General features: G+C 46.0%; 1 protein-coding gene across 7 annotated transcripts in view; it reads right to left on the bottom strand.

The window, feature by feature from the left end:
• XPO6 (exportin 6) overlaps window positions 1–22,015 on the bottom strand; it is a 104,589-nt gene extending 82,574 nt beyond the window's left edge. For 4 of the 7 annotated variants that reach the window (XM_047839394.1, XM_047839396.1, XM_047839393.1 and 1 more), the window contains exon 1: window positions 21,458–22,014. In XM_047839394.1, coding sequence (XP_047695350.1) covers window positions 21,458–21,460 — 3 coding nt within the window. In that variant the 5' untranslated portion in view covers window positions 21,461–22,014. Of the gene's footprint in view, window positions 1–21,457 lie in introns of all 7 variants that reach the window. The other 3 variants (XM_047839391.1, XM_047839392.1, XM_047839397.1) reach the window with 2 other exon arrangements.
• Between the last annotated feature and the right edge of the window lie 533 nt (window positions 22,016–22,548).

Below are 22,548 nucleotides of genomic sequence, written 5' to 3'. Positions count from 1 at the left end.
TGGCTCACCCGTACGCAGCTGGCACGCGCCGCAAGCCGCGTCTCCCAACTCAGCCGCATCCGTGCCCGAGTCCGGGTGTCCCTTAGCCCATCTGTGACGGGAAAGTAGAGGCAACGCTAAGAAGAGGGGTTGTCTGGGACTACAGATGTGCATAACTTCAAAAATTATGTACAGGGGCGCCTGGGTGGCTCAGTCGGTTGAGCGTCCGACTTCGGCTCGGGTCACGATCTCGCGGTCCGTGAGTTCGAGCCCCGCGTCGGGCTCTGGGCTGACAGCTCAGAGCCTGGAGCCTGTTTCAGATTCTGTGCCTCCCTCTCTCTGACCCTCCCCCGTTCATGCTCTGTCTCTCCCTGTCTCAAAAATAAATAAATGTAAAAAAAAAAAAAAATTATGTACAGAAGTTGCAGGAAAAACGGTTTTCTACTGCAAGAAAGAAACGGAGACGCACCATGTTCTAGGAGAGCAAGGCCAGAGCAGATGCACTTACCATGACTCCACGAACACATGTCTGGAACTAACTATTGGTGCTCTGCATGGGGTGCCCGGGTGGCTCAGTCGGTTAAGCGTCCGACTTCAGCTCAGGTCATGATCTCACAGTCCGTGAGTTTGAGCCCCGTGTCGGGCTCTGTGCTGACAGCTCGGAGCCTGGAGCCTACTTCGGATTCTGTGTCTCCCTCTCTCTGCTCCTCTCTCTCTCCCTCTCTTTCTCTGTCTCTCTCAGAAATGAATAAACGTTTAAAAAAAAATTTTTTTAATGAAGTTCTGCGTTTGCCTCAGAAGGGCTCCTCATTGTTGCCTACAGCTTAACTTTGAAAATATTCGCCCTTTGGGAGTAACGACAGATATAACTTTGTATAATATCGTCATATAGATAATTATTTGATTAAAACATATGGTTTAGCCGCATCTAAACATAATTCTAATCACTAAAAGGTACTTTTCTGCTTTAGTCTAAAGCTACCATCAAGCTGATCAATGGCAAAAAATACCTCCCAGTATTTTTTGGGTTTGCACAGTATTTCTCGGGTTTGGGTCAGATTCTGTCTCTCCCGTGAACAAAAGGGGTCTGTTTACTGCTGAGGACTGGGAGGTAGAAGCAGGAAAACGGCCAGGCATCTGGGCCAGAAAGCCCAACTGGTCCCACTGTGGCAGTGAGAAGGTCGAGGCAGCATTGTCTGTCCCCCTGGGGACCAGTTAGAGGAAACATCTTGTACAGAGAGGACAGTATGTTTTAATGCTGGGGAAAACCTATCCATGTACTATACTGGACAATACAGTAAAACAAGAACCACCAATTAGCTACTAATGGACAGGGGCACTGGTTTCCAAACTTTAAAACAAATCTAAAGGAGATTAACGAGTCATGACTAGTAAATGCGATACTCGATTCTAAGGCTAGATCCTGCACCAAAGTGGGGAAAAATACTACAAGGACATAATTGGGTCAAAGGACAAAACTGGAATACCACTGGCAGATCTGATGAAAGTACCGAATCAATGTTACATTAACTGAAGTTGCTAACTGCACTGTGGCTCCCTAAGAAAATACCCGTTGGAAAATACACTACATAGGGTCAAGGGGCCATGACGTAGGCAACTTACTCTCAAACAGTTCAGCCAAAGAACCTGTGTACATATATACGTGGAGAAACTGTAAATAATAAAGCAAACAGGGCAAAATGCGAACACTGGCAGAGTCTGGATAAAGGGTAAAAGAGTTTCCTTTGTACTACTCATTCTCCGCAATCTTTGTGTCAGTTGGAAATTATTTCCAAATAGAAAGTTTTTGAAAATTTCATCTGTTGAGGGTGCCAGGGTGGCTCAGTCAGTTTAGTGTCCAACTCTTTTTTTGTGTTTGTTTGTTTTTTTTGTTTTTAACGTTTATTCATTACTGAAAGAGAGAGCCAGAGCATGAGCAGGGGAGGGGCAGACACAGAATCCAAAGCAGGCTCCCGGCTCCAAGCTGTCAGCACAGAGCCTGACGCGGGGCTCGAACTCAAACCATGAGATCATGACCTGAGCCAAAGTCGGACGCCCAACAGACTGAGCCACCCAGGTGCCCCTATGTCCAACTCTTGATTTTGGCCCGTGATCTCATGGTTCGTGGGATCGAGCCCCACGTCCTGGCTCTGTGCTACCAGTATGAGGCCTACTTGGGATTCTCTCTCTGCCCCCCCCCTAAAATAAACAAATAAACATTAAAAAAAAACTTCATTTGTTGGATTGGTACCCCTCCAACTTTGCTCTTCAGGGCTCCCAGCGGGCTGGGCAAATAGGAAAGAGAAAGCAAGAAAAGGGTATGACAGGCAAAAGGGACTCATCAACCTCTCAGATGCCAGGGTTATACCAGCACGCATCATTTGTGAACAAGGATAGGATATAGCATAGGCATTAAAAATTCTGCATCTGCTGCTTGGGCAACAAACATATCCCACTAGGAGCTAAAATACATGTAAGTTATATGCTTATTTATTTATATTACAGTAGAAGGTTTCAATTACACAGCCAAAAAAGCAAGTGATAAGAATAGTTATTCGGCAAGAAACTGTCTAAAATAAATGAGTAATACAACCCAAAATAGGCTCTCTCGTCACAATTCCATCTGCTTCTTTTTCCCAGGTACATATCCCAGGAGGATGGATATTTTTATCTGCATGCCTAGTCAATTAAATCCAAAAGATGCCGAGACCATCAACACAAGGCATACTACCAACAACTCCTAAAACAGGACCACAGAATCTTAAGAGAGAAATACAAACCCCAGAGAACAGCAAGTCCAACCTCAACATACAGAGGAGGAAAATGAAGAGTATCTTGCCCAAAGTCGACCAGCTACTGGTCAAGTGAAGGCCCTGGAGCAGGGCCACCAGAGCCCTCTCCCAGTGACAGCTCCTCTTTCCTTTAAAGGAGGACACCGAGGGGCGCCTGGGTGGCTCCATCGGTTAAGTGTCCAACTTTGGCTCAGGTCATGATCTCACGGTCCGTGGGTTCGAGCCCCGCCTCGGGCTCTGTGCTGACAGCTCAGAGCCTGGAGCCTGCTTCAGATTCTGTGTCTTCCTCTCTCTCTGACCCTCCCCTGCTCATGCTATGTCTCTGTCTCAAAAATAAACGTTAAAAAAAAAATTTAAAGGAGGACAGCGAGTTCTAGGGCTGTAAGTATGATGAGTGAGCTGGCATTACCTGGCATGGGATGAAATCAGGCAATGAATGAGTGTGAAGTTAACAGGCCCACTATATGCGTGCTGCAAATCTAAAATCCCAAGTAACACTACAACTCATACATAAAGAATCCATGGCAGCTGCTCGTACTACCTGTAACTGTTCAAGAGCAAGTCTTGTAAAACCTGTACCACCTTCATCCTGAATTATTCCCAGACACAACTGGCATTTTATTTTTAATGTTTATTTATTTTTGAAAGAGAGAGAGAGACACCATGTGAGTGGGAGAGGGGCAGAGAGAGAGAGGGAGACACAGAATCCGAAGCAGGCTCCAGGCTCTAAGCTGTCAGCACCGACGCGGGGCTTGAACCCACGAACTGCGAGACTATGACCTGAGCTGAAGTCAAACGCTTAACCGACTGAGCTGCCCACGTGTCCCAGAACTGGCATGTTACATAACGGTTTAAATAACATTTATTTCATTTTGGCAAAAATCTCCAGATTGTATTCCAGCCTGCTGGGATTTGAAGGGGCATAATCACTTCCTTTCTCCCACCCAGGTCTATCGCTTGCTACAGTCTCAAGCAACCGAGTGCGATCAAAGCCCAATATCCTCTTCCTGACTTGCAAAGCTGCAATGCCTCCTCCTTTCCATCCTGAATTGACCTGATCCAGCCAGGCCGAGCAACAATAGGAAGGCAGGACGAGGTGGCAGGAGACAAGCTTCTCTTGAGGATAAGCAGGTGAGAAGTCCAAGGACAAAGCTAGGAGGGTTCTGATGCCGTGACCTCACACCTGGGAAATGTGGGCCAATGGTGTTGGGCTCTCCCCAGTGCACCCATCATAAACAAATCAGGAACTACATCCCTCCTGGGGGAAGGAAAAAATGAGAGGGGGAAGCCAGAGCTCAGAAGAATGTGCTCCAATACCGTTGCCACCTAGGTTACACAGGACAACTGCTCGAACGTGCACCAAACTAGGAATGAGGACGCTGGCGGCACACAGTGAACATACCTACCTTAATGTCACGGAGTCGTACATTTTTCAATGGTAAATTTCATGTTTATTTTACCACACACACACACACACACACACACACACACACAGAAAACTCTTAAGGCTGTGGGGAAAAAGTATGTTAAGGCACCATTTCTAATACATTAAAATAACTACAAAGGATGCTTAAGTAAATAATAAGTAAACATTAAATAAACCTATAAATGTGACCTATAAGTCCTATAAAGAGACAAAAATAAGGAAGAATGTAGGTAGCAAAAAAAAAAAAAAAAAACCAGACAAAAATCGAAGTTGGTGATAACTTTTCTTACCCTTCCACCCCAAACAATATATTACAATGAAGCCGTTTTTTAACCTATTAAATTTGCAACAATTTTCTTAAGCCTACCCAATGCCAAGGAGTGTATTTATCTACAGCTCGTAGATATATACATCTGGTATAAACTTTCCAGAAAATATCTGATGACGTACCTTAAACACGTACATACTAAATCTAAAACTATGTTAAAAATAAAAGGTTTACTAAAAAATCTTCATACCCTTGGGTCCTTCTGGGAATCTAGCCTAAGGCAATTTTCTGAAATACAGAAAAAGCTCTTTGCAAAAACATGAATCACATATTATTTACAATGGCAAAAAAAATGGAACAATCTAACTGCCCAAAAATCCATGCAATGCAATATTACGCAGCCTCTGTAAATACTTATGAAGTATTTGATGATTTGGAAAACCATTTCTACTATAACATTACATGCAAAAAGAAGGAAAAAAGTGCATTTACAGTATCGTGATCTCAGCCATGTTTAAAAAATACATAGGAGGGGTGCCTGGGTAGCTCAGTTGGTTAAGTGTCCGACTTCGGCTCAGGTCATGATCTCACACTTCGTGGGTTCAAGCCCTGCATCAGGCTCTGTGCTGACAGCTCAGGGGCTGGAGCCTGCTTCAGATTCTGTGTCTGTGTCTCTCTATACCCCTTCCCCGCTTGCAGTCTGTCTCCCTCTGTCTCTCTCTCTCTCTCTCTGTCTCTCTCTCTCTCTCTCAAAAATAAGTAAACATTAAAAAAAAATTTTAATTCTAAAAAATAAATAAAAAGTACATAGGAAAGAAGACTAGAAGGAAACAAAATCCGAGAGGTTGAATCCGAGGATGGTGAGCTCTTATCTATTTTGTACTTATCACAATAGTCTACAACAGAGTTCAAAGTCCTTTTTACCATCAGGGAAAAACAATTGACTAAGCAAAATCAAAAGGTGGCAGAGAAGCCTTTGTGACAGCACCAGCACCTACTTCAATTACCAAATGGTACAAGAAAGAAGACGCTACAGAAACCGACCTAACTCACTGGCCACAGATCTTGGAAGGCTGGATGACTACAGCTCTGTGTAAAAGTAAATCCCCACGGGAGAAAAGCACACAGGAGCCCCACACACTATTTGTGCAACCCTTCTGGTCTAAAATTACTTCCAAATACAATGTTTCAATTAAATACATAAATCCTTGATAGATCCCTTACGTTGTCTTTCTCTAAAATCAGAATGCAGAATGTACGTGAATAATTTCCTGGGCTGTACAAAAGCACAGAGCTCCTTTCGTCACAAACTGAATAAAAGCCTCTGGAGTCGCGGTCGTCACAGAAATCACCAGTGCTGCCAGGCGGGCGTCCTGTTCTTCAACATTTCAAAGCTTTCGTTGCTGTGAACTGACCCCTCTTCCACATGTAGCTGTGGCTCCATCTGCCCGAAATGGCCCTTCTGCTTCTGCGCCTCAAGCCCCAAATTCTTTGCCTAGTGACTTCCTCCTTCTGCTCTGAAACCTAGCCCCAGTGTCACCTCCTTCCGGAAGCCTTCCCGGTTACAACTCTCCAATTTGGCCAGGGTTTTTATTTTATTTTTAAAGTACAGGTGTACCTCTTACAAGGCTCTATTTTTGCACTTATCCCCCAGGACAGTAATCATTTGTTGGCATGCACATCTCCTCATCCAGAGTTACAAACTTCCAGAAGTTATAAACTTCTAGAACTTTTCTCCACCCTTTGCCACCCTCACATTCAATAACTGTAGACCAGATGAGTTCCCAATTATTTTGCAACTCTATCACAAGCAACTCCCCAAACTCACCTCCCGACTTTCCATTTGGGTAAAGTATTACAAAGCACACACACATCCGTGCACAGACTTAACACCTGAAATTAAATGTCTTTTCAACTTTCCTTACATCATCAGCAGGATCTTCAGAGGCCTAGCACGCCACCAGTATTATGAACTGCTTTCCTTTCTTTCTACACCTAGGGCATGGTGAATCCAAGACACCAAACTTAACATTCAACTCTTGAATTTATCCATAACTTCTATTTCCTCACTAAGAACTTTAACTTCTTATCTTTTCATTTGCATTACCAATTCCGTGAGTTGAATTTCTTTGGGGGATTATCTTCCATAAAGTAGTGAAGACTTTTATAACGCCCTAGTCACAACCCTGAATGGTAAAGAACCCACAGGCTGCACTGAGCTAGGAGGTTAGCTGGGCCACTCGCTAGCCAGCTAGGTAACTTGTTCTAGACACTGCAAGACACATCTTTAAAAAAAAAAAAAAATGACTTATCAAAAGCTTTGAAGGTCACCGACAATCATCAAAACCACAAGTGTTAAATGTCAAGGGTCCTATGGAGTGTGCCGATAAAAGCGGTCCATGCAAAGTCCTTTCACTTTCTTTTTTTTTTTTTTTAATTTTTTTTTTTCAACGTTTATTTATTTTTGGGACAGAGAGAGACAGAGCATGAATGGGGGAGGGGCAGAGAGAGAGGTAGACACAGAATCGGAAACAGGCTCCAGGCTCTGAGCGATCAGCCCAGAGCCCGACGCGGGGCTCGAACTCACGGGCCGCGAGATCGTGACCTGAGCTGAAGTCGGACGCTTAACCGACTGCGCCACCCAGGCGCCCCAGTCCTTTCACTTTCAATCTGTTCACTATCAAGGTATAAAAGGGGGTTCTTTTTCTCAAAATGTCTTCTGATATTTCTTCGAGGTCTTTAAAAGCCTTAAGTTTCTTCTCTTCGTAAGAAGTCTCCTTTACAGTTATACGAGGATGGGATTTGTTAGCACTTCTCAGCAAAGCATGTCTGTCCACAAAGGTCTAGAAACAGACCAGTCGTCCCCACGGCAAAATGAGCTGAAGGCCACCTGGTGTTATCCTCAAAGATAATGTGTGTGCCTGGGTCTTTAATTTGCTTGTGAAGACTGGGGAGGCCAGAAAGGTGGGGAGAGAGGAGAGGAAGGAAGAAAGAATACATACATTGATTTTTAAACAGTATATGTTTAAAGTCAACCCAAGAGACTCAAGACATTTCAGATTCACAGAGAGCGGCTATGACCTATAGCCCCAGGACAGGTACCTTCCTTTAACCAGGTATAGGTGTTCTCTGCCATTAGGGGAATCTCAGTAGAAAATAGAGAAACCCTAAGCATGACTGGTAAACTCCCTTATGAAATTACTTCATATATCCTTTAGCATTCTAAATTCACACTCTGGTTCACAAACCCAGTTAACAAATGATTACCAGAAAAATCTCTTCACCAAGGTGAGCTCCGCAGCTTTCTGGCAACGGAATTGCTTTCCTACAATTAAACTTGTTCTTACGTTATGTTATGACAAACATGAAGCCAAGCGGGAAAGAATATTGTCTTAACCACATGGATCATCAGACAAAAGTTTAGAAAATGACGAGATTACACAGTCCCATCACTAAGACAATCATGTTAGTCAGGTCTACAATATTGGTATATGTGAAATGTTAGTGCTCTTATTCTGACTAAAATCAGCAGCATGAGAGCCATCGACCAAATGTGCAAGCCATTCCAAACACAATTTTATCGATTCTAAAATTCAGCCAAATTACATTCTTTTTAATTGTTGGCTGACCCAACAGAAAAACGTACAAAGATCTGGAGACCAAAAATGGTCAGCAGACATGGGAAAAAATGCACATGGCAATAAAATATCAAAAGATGTTCCACTTCACTTACAAAGAAAGGATCCCACATGTAATTCCTGATATGCCATTTTCACCTCTCACATTAAAAAGTTTTAACGGTTGGCTGGAAGATAGGAAAACAGGAAGTATCCCATTAATGAGAGTAGAAACTCATAATTTTGTAGGAATAGCACCATCTACCAGAATTTTTAAATACACGGTTTGCCCCACAATTCTTCTAGAAATTTATCCTACTATCTCACAAAGTGGACAAAGATGTATTCAATGTGTTTGCTACAGTATTAGTACCAAGCACCAGAAATCTAAAATAGCCAACATTAGGGAACTTATGCCTTAAGGCAGGCATACCACGTTCTAGGGCAAAATGATAACAACAACAAAAAAAATAATCCACACTAAAAGATATCCTAATTGAGTTACTGAACTTCAGCAACATAGATTTCTTCTAACAACCATGCAAAAAAAAGGCAAGCTATCTCTAACTGGGGTAAAGGGACAGCATTATATGAATTAGGCTAAACACACTTGTCCACACAACATCATTCAATGGCAAAAAAACGGTGAGTATCAACAAAATTCTTCAGAAAAGAACGTATGACCCATGAGTATTTATGGATAAGAACAACAGGCAGGCATTTTCAAACATGAAATAATTTAGGGAATATAGCAACCAAAAACTCTATGAAAAGAAATTATCAGCTAATCAATGCTGAACAGATTAAAAGGATCAACAAAACACTCAATCCCAGAATATCTAAGAATCTGAAGGAAAGAGTGAAAACCAAGAATTTTATACCTAGCCAAGATATCCTTCAAGTATAAAAGCAAGCATTATTTCACCAAATAAGTCACCCTTTTTAAAAACTGACAATCAAATCTAGCCAACAGGAAGATGAATTAAAGATAGGAGATATGGAGGGGCACCTGGGTGACCCAGTTGGTTAAGTGTCTGACTTTGGCTCAGGTCATGATCTTAACAGTTCATGAGTTCGAGCCCCACATCGGGCTCACTGCTTTCAGCACAAAGCCTGCTGCATTCAGATCCTCTGTCCCCTCTCTCTCTGCCCCTCCCCCCACCGGCTCTTTCTCTCTCTCTCTCTCTCTCTCTCTGTGTCTTTCTCTATTATTTGTTAAATAAATAAACTTAAAAAGAAAAAAGACTTCGGGTATGAAAAGACCACAGTTCAAAGAACCAGTGGAGAACAATTAATCCTTAAAATCTAAAACTAAAACTAAATACTGAGGAAATTACGGTTACGGAACAAATTATAAATGCTCTAAAGTAACGTAAAACAACAATCAACAATGAAAAGGGGAAAATAGAAGAAGTGCAAATGTTCTTATTTTTCCAATTATTAAGGTCACTGATACTGCCTAGAACTGAAACATGGAATATATTTATTAAAAATGATGCCATCTTGGGGTGCCTAGGTGGCTCAGTCGGTTAAGCGTCCAACTTTGATATTGGCTCAGGTCATGATCTTTCAGTTGTGGGAGCAAGCCCCATGTCTGGCTCTGTGCCAGGCATGAAGCCTACTTGGGATGGATTCTCTCTCACCCTCTATCTGCCCCTCCCCTGCTCATGCGTGAGTGTGCACACTCTCTCAAAATAAACATTAAAAAAATGGGGGCACCTGGGTGGCTCAATTAAGCATCTGACTTAAGCATCTGACTCTTGATTTCCACTCAGGTCATGATCTCACGATTTGTGAGATTGAACCCCTCACTGGGCTCTGCACTGACAGCACAGAGAGCCTACTTGAGATTCTCTCCCTCTCTCTGCCCCTTCCCCTGCTCACACTCTTTCTCGCTCTTTCTAAACAAATAAAATAAACGTTAAAAAAAATTGATGCCATCTTCTTGGGGTGCCTGGCTGGCTCAGTCAATGAAGCATGGGACTCTTAATCTTGGGGTTGTTGAGTTCAAGCCCCACGTTGGGCTGTAGCTTATTTAAAAATAAAATAAAATTAGTAGATAAAATAAAAATGACTCCATCTTGTTGAAGTCTTTCATAATCTTTTCTCTTAACCTCCACAGATTTATCAAAAGCTAATAATTACTGAAGCAAAGATTTACTTGAAATCTGACAAGTCCTTGTTCAGTTTCATTGCTTTCTTTATGTGCTATGAAATGTAAGTGACCTCTCAAGGGTGCCATGTTTATGAAAACAGTCAATCTCTTAAGGTCACACACGGATTACACTCCTACACTATCCTCAAACTGACAAAGCTAGAGGGAGAGAGAGATGAGTGGATGCTGGGGGGTGGGGGCAGGACGCAGAGAGTACGAGGCTTGAGGAGTTCTGTGGTGCTGCGGCAGCTCTGGACCTTGACTGTGGTGCAGTTACATCCATCAGTACATGGACCAAGCTGCACGGAACCATACACACAAGTGAGTGCAGGTTAAAAACAGGTGAAAACTAAGTAAGGTCTCCAGTCCAGTCGGTAACTGATAGGCACCAACGTCAACTTCCTGGTTTTGCTATTGCACACAGCTATGGAAGATGTCACCACTGGGAACTTGTGGTCCTCCTTTTGCAACTTTCTGTATTTAATTACTCCAGAAAGTAAAGCTTTAAAAAAAAAAAAAATGCAACAGTTAATTGATTTTTCTTTTATTTTAAAACTAACATGATTCCTCGGGGGTGCCTGTGTGGCTCAGTCGGTTAAGCATCCGACTTCAGCTCAGGTCGTGCTCTCGCAGTTCATGAGTTCAAGCGCCACCATCGGGCTCTGTGCTGACAGCTCAGAGCCTGGATGGAGCCTGCTTCGGATTCTGTGTCTCCCCCTCTCTCTGCCCCTCCCCTGCTCACGTTCTGTCTCTTCTCTCTCTCAAAAATAAACGTTAAAAATTAAAAAAAAAAAAAAAAACGATCCCCCAAATCAGCATGATCACTTTTGAAATGAAAGAACTTTAGGATTCCATCTCGCCTATCCAGATAACACACATCTACAAAGACACACAGATATTTATATGATGCTAATTATACTTTAGGGTAGTAGGATTAGGGGTGATTTCTTTTGCCATATTCTTTGCACCTGTAACGCCTGATTTTTAAAAAGCACATGTCATTCTTATAAAAAACTATCCAGTTGTTACTTTTTTTTTTAATTTTTTTTTAAACGTTTATTTATTTTTGGGACAGAGAGAGACAGAGCATGAACAGGGGAGGGGCAGAGAGAGAGGGAGACACAGAATCTGAAACAGGCTCCAGGCTCTGAGCAGTCAGCACAGAGCCCGACGCGGGGCTCGAACTCTCGGACCGTGAGATCATGACCTGAGCCGAAGTCGGACGCTTAGACCGAGCCACCCAGGCGCCCCTGGTCACTCTTTTTTAAATAGAGAGATGGAACGATCTTCCCAGGTCTACTTAATTACTAACCAATTTAGAAACCAGTGATTTTTTGTTTCCCCAGCTGCATTTAGCTAATAAAATACCTTTACCTTTTCAGGGAGTCTGAGACCCGAGATCTTTTTCATGATAACCCTTATGTAAAACAGCAGCAGGCTACTCTAATGTAAATGAGCTCCCACATATGCTAAACCTAATGGACTTAGGTCAACTGACCTGCATAAAGAAATCAAGCCACTGTCCTTTCTGCTGATGTGCTGTGACGGGATCCAGCTACCACTGTGCCCTCAAGAGTCATGCTTTCTCTAGTCTATCACAGTAGAGGACATGCAGATACCTAGTTTCCCCTCAGTTATGAGCAAAGTTTTGACCATCTTGCCCTATTACTTTACAAGTTTTAAGGTTAGATGACTAGATGCACTGTTTTTCCTGGGACAATACACCCAGCTGGACTACATTTCAAGTAAATACGTCTCTGTAGATGTGCACTGGCTTAAGAAGAAACCTAGTGAAGGAGAAGGAGGAGGAAGAGGAGGAGGAGGAGGAGGAGGAGGAGGAGGAGGAAGGGAGGGGGTGGGGGAGGAGGGGGGAGGGGAGGAGGGGGGAGGGGAGGAGGAGGAGGGGTAAGGAGGGAGGAGGAGGAGGAAGGGGAAGAAGGAACAACCTAGTGATGTCAAAAAAAAAAAAAAAAAAAAAAACACGGGCTGTGGAGTTAGAACCTTGGGTCTGAATCGCATTTCTATCAACCTGCTGTGTAATTTTGGACGAGGTACTTACATTATCCTCCCTGACCCTCAGTGTCCTCATCTTCCCAACTGTGCGATGAGAACAGAGAAGACCCACCTTGCAGCGCTGTCATTAAATTAAAGGAGGTACCGCATGCAGTGTACGTGAGGGCCCATCGACAATGGCTGCTGCTGAGTGTAATTATGAAACACACACAGACCTTCTGCTCCCTCTGACCCCCAGCTTCCTTCCTTTCCCATCAGCCTCCTGCCACCTCCCTCACTTCCCTCTGTGCCGTGAGTTTCCTCAGTATCCACAACCCCTCCCTCACCACACCCCATCCCCACTGCGCCCCAACAGTTCTTCCAGCAGCAATTGGTGGCTGGAGCCTCCCCCTAAGCACACCATCTACACAGCATTTCTAACAACTTCCCCGGCTTGCTGTTCCCCACCTCTACGCGTCTAGGGGGAAAATGCTGTCATGCGAGCATGCTGGCTTTGGAAAAACAGGGCGCCTGTTTGTGAGCGTGTAGGTTTTGGAAAAACAGGGTGCCTACTACATTCATACTCTATTACAATCTTACCACACTCTCCAAAAACTGCCACTGTCATTTACTACAGTCTAGGGCCTCCCTGACCTTCTTGAATTTTTCTTTTAACGCCTGACTCTCTTGACTGCCTCAGTATCTACAGAATGCTTACAGATGCTGGAAATGCAAAGAGGCTGGAAAAGCAAAGAGGCCTAAGCCTCGCCCTGACACAGACTCTTAAAGACAAAGATCTAATCCTCCCCACCCGCAGACTTGGAGTGGGACTAAAAGACTAAAAGCACACTGTGCTCCTCACGCTTCTGAATTGACACTAGAAGCATGTATAATAAAAAACAATATATCAAAATAATAAAAGTCAAAAGAAAAAACATAACTGTATTCAAAGATGATAAATGCTAAACTACTAGCTGAAAAGCCTTAGAAAGGTGTTTATGGTGACCTTGAAATGGTGGGGAAGGTGTCACCTGCAAAAATGAAGAAAAGGACATTAGAGCAGAGGGAACAGCACTGAGCAAAGACAGAAGTAGGAAGAATACTCACTGTTCTGGGAACGACAGGTGGTTTGCTGTGGCTAGGGAACATGTATAATTTGGCAAGTCTTTAAAAGATATTCCAAATACATCACTGTAAGCATTTAATACATCATCTTCGTCTGTACTGAGAGGACTAAAAGTGAAATTGCGAAAATCCAGGGCCCAAGTGCTTCCCGCCGCTCTGTGTAAAGCTTGGGTCTCTGCTCTGAATGATTTGGGGTCGAATGGCATGCTTCCATCTGAGCTCCAAGAGGTGGCTCTGGCAGGAATACAAAAGACAGACTGGCAGAGGGAGAACCTGGAAGCTGTCAAGACACCAAGACTGAAAGCAAGAGACAACCCTGACCGAAGTGGAAGGAATGGAGGGAAGGGCGGGGGTCAGAACACAGGTCAGCAGAGCATCCCCAAGTCTAGAGGCATAAGGTAAAGAGGAAGTTAAAGATGACTCAGGTTTCCCACTTAAGTGTACAGCAAATAAGGTCATGAACAGAACCAGGGCAGGTGGGAGGAGGCACTAACCTGAGATAAAGACGGTGGACTTGGCTTAGACAGGCTTAGAGTGCCTACAGGACACTCAGGTGGAGACCAACGGCTAGAGAGTGAGGCTGAGTCCTCACTGGCACACAGGTCCTAGCTGAAGCCATGAGAAGACCAAGGAAGACTAAACCAGGACAGTAATATCATGGGAGGCAAGGGAAAAAAAGTGTTTCAGAAACGAAAAAGAAGTCCAGGGGTTGCCAAAGGCAAGTCAGAAAGGCACAAGGACTGAAAAGAGGCCGCTTATACTGGTGTCAGCACCCGCAAGTTACAGGTGATCTCGAAAAGTGGTGAAGACACAAAGTCAGTCTGCGACGGGTCGCAAAACGTGCGGGAGGACAGCAGCCACAAGCTCAGGAGCCCCCTCCCTTTTCACCCAAGCCCATGCTGTCACATCTTCCTTGACTTGGACACGTATGTCAACGATTCCGCTTCGTCAATCGTCAAGACCTTTGTCCTGCCCAGATGCCAATCACCTGCATCTCAACGTAGCAAATGCCCACCTCCTTCCCGAGCAAACCCCTTATTTTATCTGCATGGGGCCTCTCTCCTGTCATCTTCCTGTCCGTTTCTTTACCTGTCACCTCCTCCATTCCACCAAATCCAAATCACCAATTAATTAAAACCTCCACTATTCCCAAACACCAGTTTCCCAAAGTCAACTTGAGTTTTTTCCCTTTTCTTTATCCCTTCACTCTGGAATCCACTTTTTAAAAAATGACAACTCTCTCGCTCAAGTCTTCCTCACTCTAATTCCACACCTAAAAACCGACCTTTGGCACAGCCATACAGGCAAGGTGTCATGTCTGGTTTCCCACACCAATCTAACCTGTACACGGCAGATGGTTTTCCTTTAAGGAAAAACCAGCCAACAAAGCCAAACTCCCTACGGAAGGCCCTCCATAACCTGGTCATAAACCACCTTTATGGCTTTCTCTCCAACTATTACATAACACAAACGGCCATGGCCAAACCAGTCTATTCAATGGTTTGAACATTAGTTACACCCTTCTCTTCTGAAATATCCTCTCTCGGCAAGTTCTATTGGGCACAGGGAACCTAGCTTACTCCAGTTCTCTAAAGGCCCTTTGAACACGCAACACATCCACAGCATTCTTACAATGTAACTGTCTACTCTGCCAGAAATTGTTCCAGACTCTTGCCATTCATCAGTGAACAAAGTGAAGATCCCCAGCTCTATAGAGTTAACATTTTAGCAGAAGGAGATAACAAGAAATAGACCTCATAAATAACATCAAGTATATAAAATGTTTTAAAATGGTCAATGTTACACAGGGCCTTGCTGGTTCAGTCCCTAGAGCACTCGACTCTTGATCTCAGTGTCATGAGTTCAAGCCCCACGTTGAGCATAAAGCTCACTTCAAAGGGGGGGAGGGGGGGGCGCCTGGGTGGCTCAGTCGGTTGGGTGTCTGACTTGATTTTGGCTCAAGTCATGATTTCACAGTTCATGAGATGGAGCAAAGCCTGCTTGGGATATATATTCTCTCTCTCTCTCTCTCTCTCTCTCCCTCCCTCCCTCCTTTCTCTTTCTCTCTCTCTCTCTCTCTCTCTCTCTCTCTCTGAGCCTCCCCTGCGTGCATACTCTCTCTCAAAAAAAAAAAAATTTAAAAAAATTTTAAGGTAAATGCCACAAAAAGCAAGCAAGCAGGATGTGAAGGCGTGGGAGCCCTGGAGAGGGCTTGGGAACTAATCATCTCAGCTGTAGCACCAGTGGACAGAGGAACCTTGATGCACCTTGATGTGCGAGGTGAGGAATTAGAAAGCACTCTTCCCCAGAGTTCCATTGCAAAGGGGAACAGAGAAACGGGGCAGAAGCTGGCCTGGGCAGCAGAGGTAAAGGTATTTACAATGAGAAGAAATAACACGTTTGTGTCCTACAAGTACCTAAAGCCCTACAAAGTCGTAGGCACTCAACAAATGTTACCTTAATTCCTTCCTTCACTTTCCCTTGACACCTGTTTTTGGTTATCTTTAGGGATACCTATCTGATCTTTTTAACTATCTGCAGACAACTTTTCCTAACCCTTCAAGATTCCAATACGCTTCCTGGGAAACCCTCCCTGGCCCCTCTCCTCAGTAAGTCTCCCTCAGATATGCTGCCTTTTTGCACCAATGCATTCTTCTATCACCCTTATCACAGTCTCTTGTAATCACCAGGAGAGTGTCCCATCTGCCTCATTAAACTGGCTCCTAGAGGACAGGGCAATACTAACCCTCTTGGGGTCAAAGTGTAACAGTTATGAGCTCTGACTCCGCTCTGACTCTGGAGCCAGACTGCCTGGCTTTGAACCCCGGTTCCACCACTCAGTCACAATGTGACCCTGAGAAGGTACCTAACCTCTCAGGGCTTTGAATGTTCTAATCCATAAAATGAGAAATAAAAACAGCCTCTACCTCCTGGCATTGCTTAGAGAAGTAAATGAGCGAACATATGTAAAATATGTGGTGTATGCTAAGCCCTATAAGTATTAACTATTATATTCTTATATCCACAGTACCTAGGATTGTACGCTTGACATAGGAAACCAATAATTTTATGAATGAACTGAGGCACTAAAAAGCTCTCACTCACCGTAGAGAATTACTTCTCTATGCATTAGAGTTTGTGTTTTTCCCAGTGAAGTAATTCCATCATTTGAGCAATGTCATTTCTCGGCTAGTTAACCTGCTTCCCAGCCCAGCTCCAGCTGCGTTGCGGACGACAGAGCCTGAGTACTTCTGAACCTTTCCCTGGCATCTCTCCACACCGGCATGGCTCTTCATACCTCCCAGGGCTCGGTGCGCCACGTGACACCATTAACGAACAAGGGGATGACACACCATTTGAGTGGCCAAACGGAAGGTGTGATTTTGCCTCCATTTTCGGGACCACTCACCGAAGACAGCATTCAAAAACATAAGAAGTCTTTGTAACCAAAGCACTTTTCTAAGCAACTAGAAAAACACTAACTTAAGCAAGAACTTGATTTTGCACAAAACTTCCACAATAACCAACAGCTCATTCAATATGAAGTAACCACTTTTCAGAGGAGTGGGAACCTCAAGATATTACATCACTGCAGAACTCACCGAAATTCAACAACAACACGCCAATGAATTAATCAAATGTAGTTACGGTATAGCTGTTCTAGTGATTCTGTACTGCAACTACGAATCTTGTTTTTTAACTGGCTCTAAATGTGCAGGTCAAGATACCTCCTAGAGGGAGGGTTTAAAGGAAATATCCATACTTCCCGGCCCCCACCACTACCTACCTCAGGACCCAACAAAATGTAGTCGGATGACATCCCCCATCCTGTTCCATGATCTTCCACGTGGAGCAGCACAAGGCGCAGACAGTCCCCGACTTACAATGGTCCGACTTCAGGAGGACGCAAAAGCGATGCGCAGTCAGTAGAAACCATACTTCAAATTCTGACTTTGGATCTTTTCCCAGGCTAGTGACACGCAGTACGAAATTCTCTCCTAATGCTGGGCGGTGGCAGTCAGCCGCCGCTCTCAGTCAGCCACACGATCAGCGGGGTCAACAACTGATACACCCACAACCATTCTATTCTTTTCAGTACAATATTCAGTAAATGACATGAGATATTCAACACTCTGTTGTAAGACAGGCTTTGTGTTAGGTGATTTTGTGCAACTGTAGGCTAACTTACGTATTCTGAACATGTTTAAGGTAGGCTAGGCTAAGCTACGATGTTCGATAGTAAATGCATTTTGACTTACAATATATTCGACTTACGTTGAGTGTATCAGGACACAACCCCACTGGAAATCGAGAAAGATCTGAACTACCAAAAGCACAGGCTCTGGAGTAGAGCGCCTTGGTCCAAATGCCAGCTCCACCCAGGTACCTCCATCAGGTGTCATTTCCCCCCCTCGTAACAATGTGACCTCGCAGGGCTGGTCCAGCAAACCAGACCAGATACAGATACTGAATGACTGACCACAAGAAAAATGAACAAATGAGAAACAGCTAGCTTATAGCAGACACACAACAAATGGTGGTTTTCTCCTATTACACCATTTTCATCTCATCAGAATTGAAGTTTTACAAAGAAGACATTAAAAAGGCTCAAACGTGTCAACTAATGCCCTTAGTTAAAAGTAAAAATGTTAAGAGTGAGGAAAAAGTTCCCGGAATAAAGAAAGAGCTGTGATCCCAGGGAAAAGCTCCTCCTCCTGTAAAATACACACCTGGCAACAACTTCCTTGCATTCTGAGGACACGGCCTGCCCCGTCCACACCCGACCCTGGGATGCCTACAGGATATGAACCCCTGGTGTCAGAACTGAAAAAATGTTGTGATTAGAAGGTCCTAGTCTCGGGGCACCTGGGTGGCTCAATTGGTTAAGCCTCTGACTCTTGATTTTGGTTCAGGTCATGATCTCCTGGTTCATGAGTTCAAGCCCCAAGTTGGGCTGTGTGAAGGCACAGAGCCTGCTTGGGATTCTCTCTCTCTCTCTCTCTCTCTCTCTCTCTCTCTCTCTCTCTCTTTCACTCCCTCTCCCTCCCCTCCCTCCCTCTGCCCCTCCCCGCTTGCACACTCTCTCTCAAAGTCGTTTAAAAAAAATTTTTTTTAATTTAAAAAAAAGATCCTTTTCTCATCACATCCACTGTGGCGACCCCCTGGGTGCTTAAGTATGTGAGGTCTAGGTTACAAAAACCTTCACTTGAAACTCACCCCCCCAGAAAAAGACATACAAGGTAAACATGAAGTCAACTACTTTACAATAATTGCTCCCAGGTGGCCATTTTCAGGATGCTCTGCCTGCCTATTAACGAAATCTGAATGCAAGGGTGCTGGGCTAGCTTAGTCGATAACCAATAAAATTCTGCCCGGGGTCCTAAAGCAACATTCTTTGCAAACTCCCCGAGGGGAGGAGCTTATCTGCTTTTTCATCTGACATTCCCTAGAGCCTGCCGTATAGTGGGGACTTAAAGTCCACTGAAAGATTTGGACACCCCTCTGCACGGCAGCATTACCCACAAGTCAAAAGGTGCAAGTTAACCCAGGTGTCCATCAACAGATGACTGGGTGCACAAAATATGAGCTTATAGGAGTTTTATGTGAGTTTACACCCACAAAAGAATATTACTCAGTGTTAAAATGAAGGAATTTCTGACACATGCCACAACACGGCTGAACCTCCAGGACATTATACTCAGTGAAATAAGCAGTCACGAAAAGACCCAATACTGTATGGTTCCACTTATATGAGATACAGAGTCAAATTCACAGAGAGAGAAAATAGAATAGTGGTCACCAGGGGATGGGGGAGAAAGGAATGAAGTTATTGCCTAATGGATGCAGTTTCAGTTATGCTAGATGAAAAAAGTTCTGGAGATGAAAGCACAACCATGTGAATGTACAGTGACCCTTGGACAACGTGGTTTTGAATGTATTTCCTCTTCTTTATGATTTTCTTATTGACTTTTCCTCTAGCTTACTTTCTTGTTAAGAATATAGTATATAGGGGCACCTGGGTAGCTCAGTCGGTTAAGCGTCCGACTTCGGCTCAGGTCATGGTCTCCCGGTTTGTGAGTTCGAGCCCCGTGTCGGGCTCTGTGCTGACAGCTCAGAGCCTGGAGCCTCCTTCGGATTCTGTGTCTCCTCCTCTCTCTGCCCCTCCCCTGCTCATGCTCTATCTCTCTCTCTCTCAATAATAAATAATTGTTAAAAAAAAAAATACAGTATATAATACACATAACATACAAAATAAACGTTCATCAACTGTTAATGTTATCGGTAAGGCTTCCGGGGAAACTAATAGTAAAGTTTCGGGGGAGTCCAAAGTTATACACGATTCTCCACTGCATGGAGGTCAGTGCCCATGACCCCCATGTTGCTCAAGGGTCAAGTGCGCTTAATGCTGCTGAGCTGTACGCTCAAAAATCATTAACATGGGGAGCGCCTGGGTGACTCAGTCAGTTGAGCGTCCAACTTTGGCTCAGGTCACGATCTCACAGTTTGGGGGTTCAAGCCCCGCATCAGGCTCTGTGCTGTCAGCTCGGAGCCTGGAACCTGCTTCCGATTCTGTGTCTCCCTCTCTTTCTCTGCCCCTCCCCTGCTCTGCCGGGCTGTCTCTCTCTCCAAAATAAATAAATGTTAAAAAAAAAAAATTTTTTTTAAATCATTAAAATGGTACATTTTATGTTCTGTGTATTTTACAATCTAAAAAAGAAAAACAAGAAAATTAATTTGAAAGAACAAACGAAGGAAGAAATACTGAGTATTATTTTCATCACTCACTAAATGTCTTATCTCATACCTTTGGATTATTCATTAGGGCGTTCCTAGCTCCACATTTTACAGATGAAATTGGGACTCAGAGAGCTTAACTGATCTGCCACTCCATTACACATAGGACCTACTACACAGTGCTGCTCACCATTAATGGCCTAAGCCCCACGAAGACAAGGCCTATGCCTGAGGTTGTCCCTCTACGCCCAGAACCCAACACAACAGCCACAGGCTCCTTGAGTGTTTTAAAAATCCCACTGGCCTGAACGTCTAGATCACAGATGTCACTGTGTCCCTTTCTCCACGAAATCCCCAACAGGGGTAAACTGGGCAGCCCGAAGACCACTTCCTTCTCTGGAAGCGCACAGACACAGGCTGAGCAGTCAACCGCTCCCCCAAGGGCTTACTATGTGCCAGGAGTTGGGGCAGATATAGGTTCAATTTCATCTTTGAGAGAACTGAATCTACTGCCGTAGAGAGACAAGGCTCAGAAACAATTACAACAAAACAGACAAAAGGCTTAATAAATAGACAGGAGTACATAAATCTAAGGGAATACTGAGAGTGTCTATGGCTCTGAAAAACGTGGCAAGTATCTTCAGAAGAGGTGGCTTCTGAGCTGGATGTGGAAGGATGAATAGTTTTCCAAGCGCTACCAGGGAAAAGGCCAGAGCACGAAGCAGAAAGAACAGCAGACTGGGTGTCAAAAGAGCACCCCTGTTCCCGACTTTGCTGTTATCCAGATCAGTGACCTCTGCAAATCGCAACCCGTTTCCTCGTTTATAAGCCTACAGCAAGCCCCCCAAGTCCAGCTCTGTGTGTTCTACCTAATACAAGCTCTGAAGTCAAAGTGCCTAGGTTCAAATCGCGCCACGGTCACTTAAGAGTGACCTTGAGCTGGGTTATTAGTTGCTCTGTGCCTCAGTCTCCCCACTTCAGGAGAGAGCTGGTGTGCTCCTTAAATAACACAGGTCAGTCGCTCAGCACATAGTAAGCCCTCAATAAATACAGGAGAGCCCCCGTCAAACATGCCACATTGTGAGAGAGGCAAACGCCAGATGCAAGGGGAGTGCCGGCTGCGTTTCCAGGTCCCTCCCAGTCCTGAGACATCCCGGGGGGGGGGGGGGGGGGGGCGGGAGGGAGGGGACCGGGGTGGGGGAGGGGAGCGCCGAGCCGGGGCTGCAAAGCCTGCACGCATGTGTCACTGCTGGGCTCGGCACGCGCCTCTCCCCGCCCCGAGGAGAAGCGATGGCTCAGCAGTCCCGGGGCCCGCTCCCACCCCTCGGGCCGGGCACCGGGGCGGGAAGGGGCTCGGACCCCACTTACCATGCTGGCCGGGGGAGGGGCGGCTCAGGTGAGCTGGCTCTCGAGCTTCGGACACGTCCCGCTCGCACAGTTCAGGTCATGGTCCCGGCAGGTTCGGGAAGTCCCCCGCCCATGCAAAGACAACCGCTGCCCCACCCGGGCCCCGCGGGGACCCTCTAAAAAGAGCTCGGCCCCCCGGCCCGCCTCGCCGGGGACCCCCGGAACAAATTCATCTAGACCCACCCGCCCCTCCCCAAGGAAACTGAAAAAGCAGGAAATGGGGCTCGGAGGCCGGCGAGGAGGGCAGCGGCTCGGGGCCCCCCGCCCGGGCCCGACCCCCGAGGGGAGGCTCCGGGCCCAGGCAGGGGCTCCCGGCCTCCGCGTTCAGAAGCGGCTGCGGGCCGGGCCCCGAGGCTGAAGGGGCGGAGGCTGAAGGGGCCTCGGCGGCGCAGCCCCGGCGGCCGGCTCAGGGTAGAGGCCCGGGGGCCCGCGCTGTCCTCGCCGCCTCAGCCCACACGGCCGCCGCCGCCGCCGCCCCCCGGAGCATCCCTGCGCGCGCGCCCGCCCCGGAGCCGCCCGCTCGCGCCGCGCGGCCGCCCCCGACCAACAGCCCCAACGCGCCGGAAGTGGCGAGCGCCCGGCGCGGCCCCACGGCGCGGCCGCCGGGCTGCGGCGCTGGAACCGGACCAATCCGGAATCGAGCGGGGAGAGGGTGGGGGGGCGCGGGGCGGGGCCGCACCTGACGGCTCCCGCCTGGCCCCGCCCCCGCCCGGCCCCGCCCGGCGCTCGCCGCCCATCCACGCGGGCCGCCGGCCATGTTGGTAAAGGGCCCGAGCCTGCCATCTTAGTAAAGGGGCGGTTTCCCTTTCGCTTCGTTGGCCCATTCATTCCGCCGAGCTTTAGGGAGCGTCTTCGCGCCAGGCTCCCCGGCCGGGAGCCCGCCGCCTCTGCCCTCCGTGGAGCTTACAGTCCTCTAGTCCACGCACACGTTAGCCAGCCCTGCTAAGGACCCAGGCGCTAGGACTAGTGCCGTCAGCACGGCTGCTGTCGTCCCGGCGCTGGCGGAGGCAGAGAAACAAGGAAAGGGCAAATGAACAAACTAACTGCAAGAA

The sequence above is a fragment of the Prionailurus viverrinus genome, chromosome E3, assembly GCF_022837055.1.
Source record: "Prionailurus viverrinus isolate Anna chromosome E3, UM_Priviv_1.0, whole genome shotgun sequence".
Taxonomy (NCBI): domain Eukaryota; kingdom Metazoa; phylum Chordata; class Mammalia; order Carnivora; family Felidae; genus Prionailurus; species Prionailurus viverrinus.
Note: the sequence above shows the minus strand (reverse complement) of the source record. Positions and strands in the feature narration are given on the sequence as shown.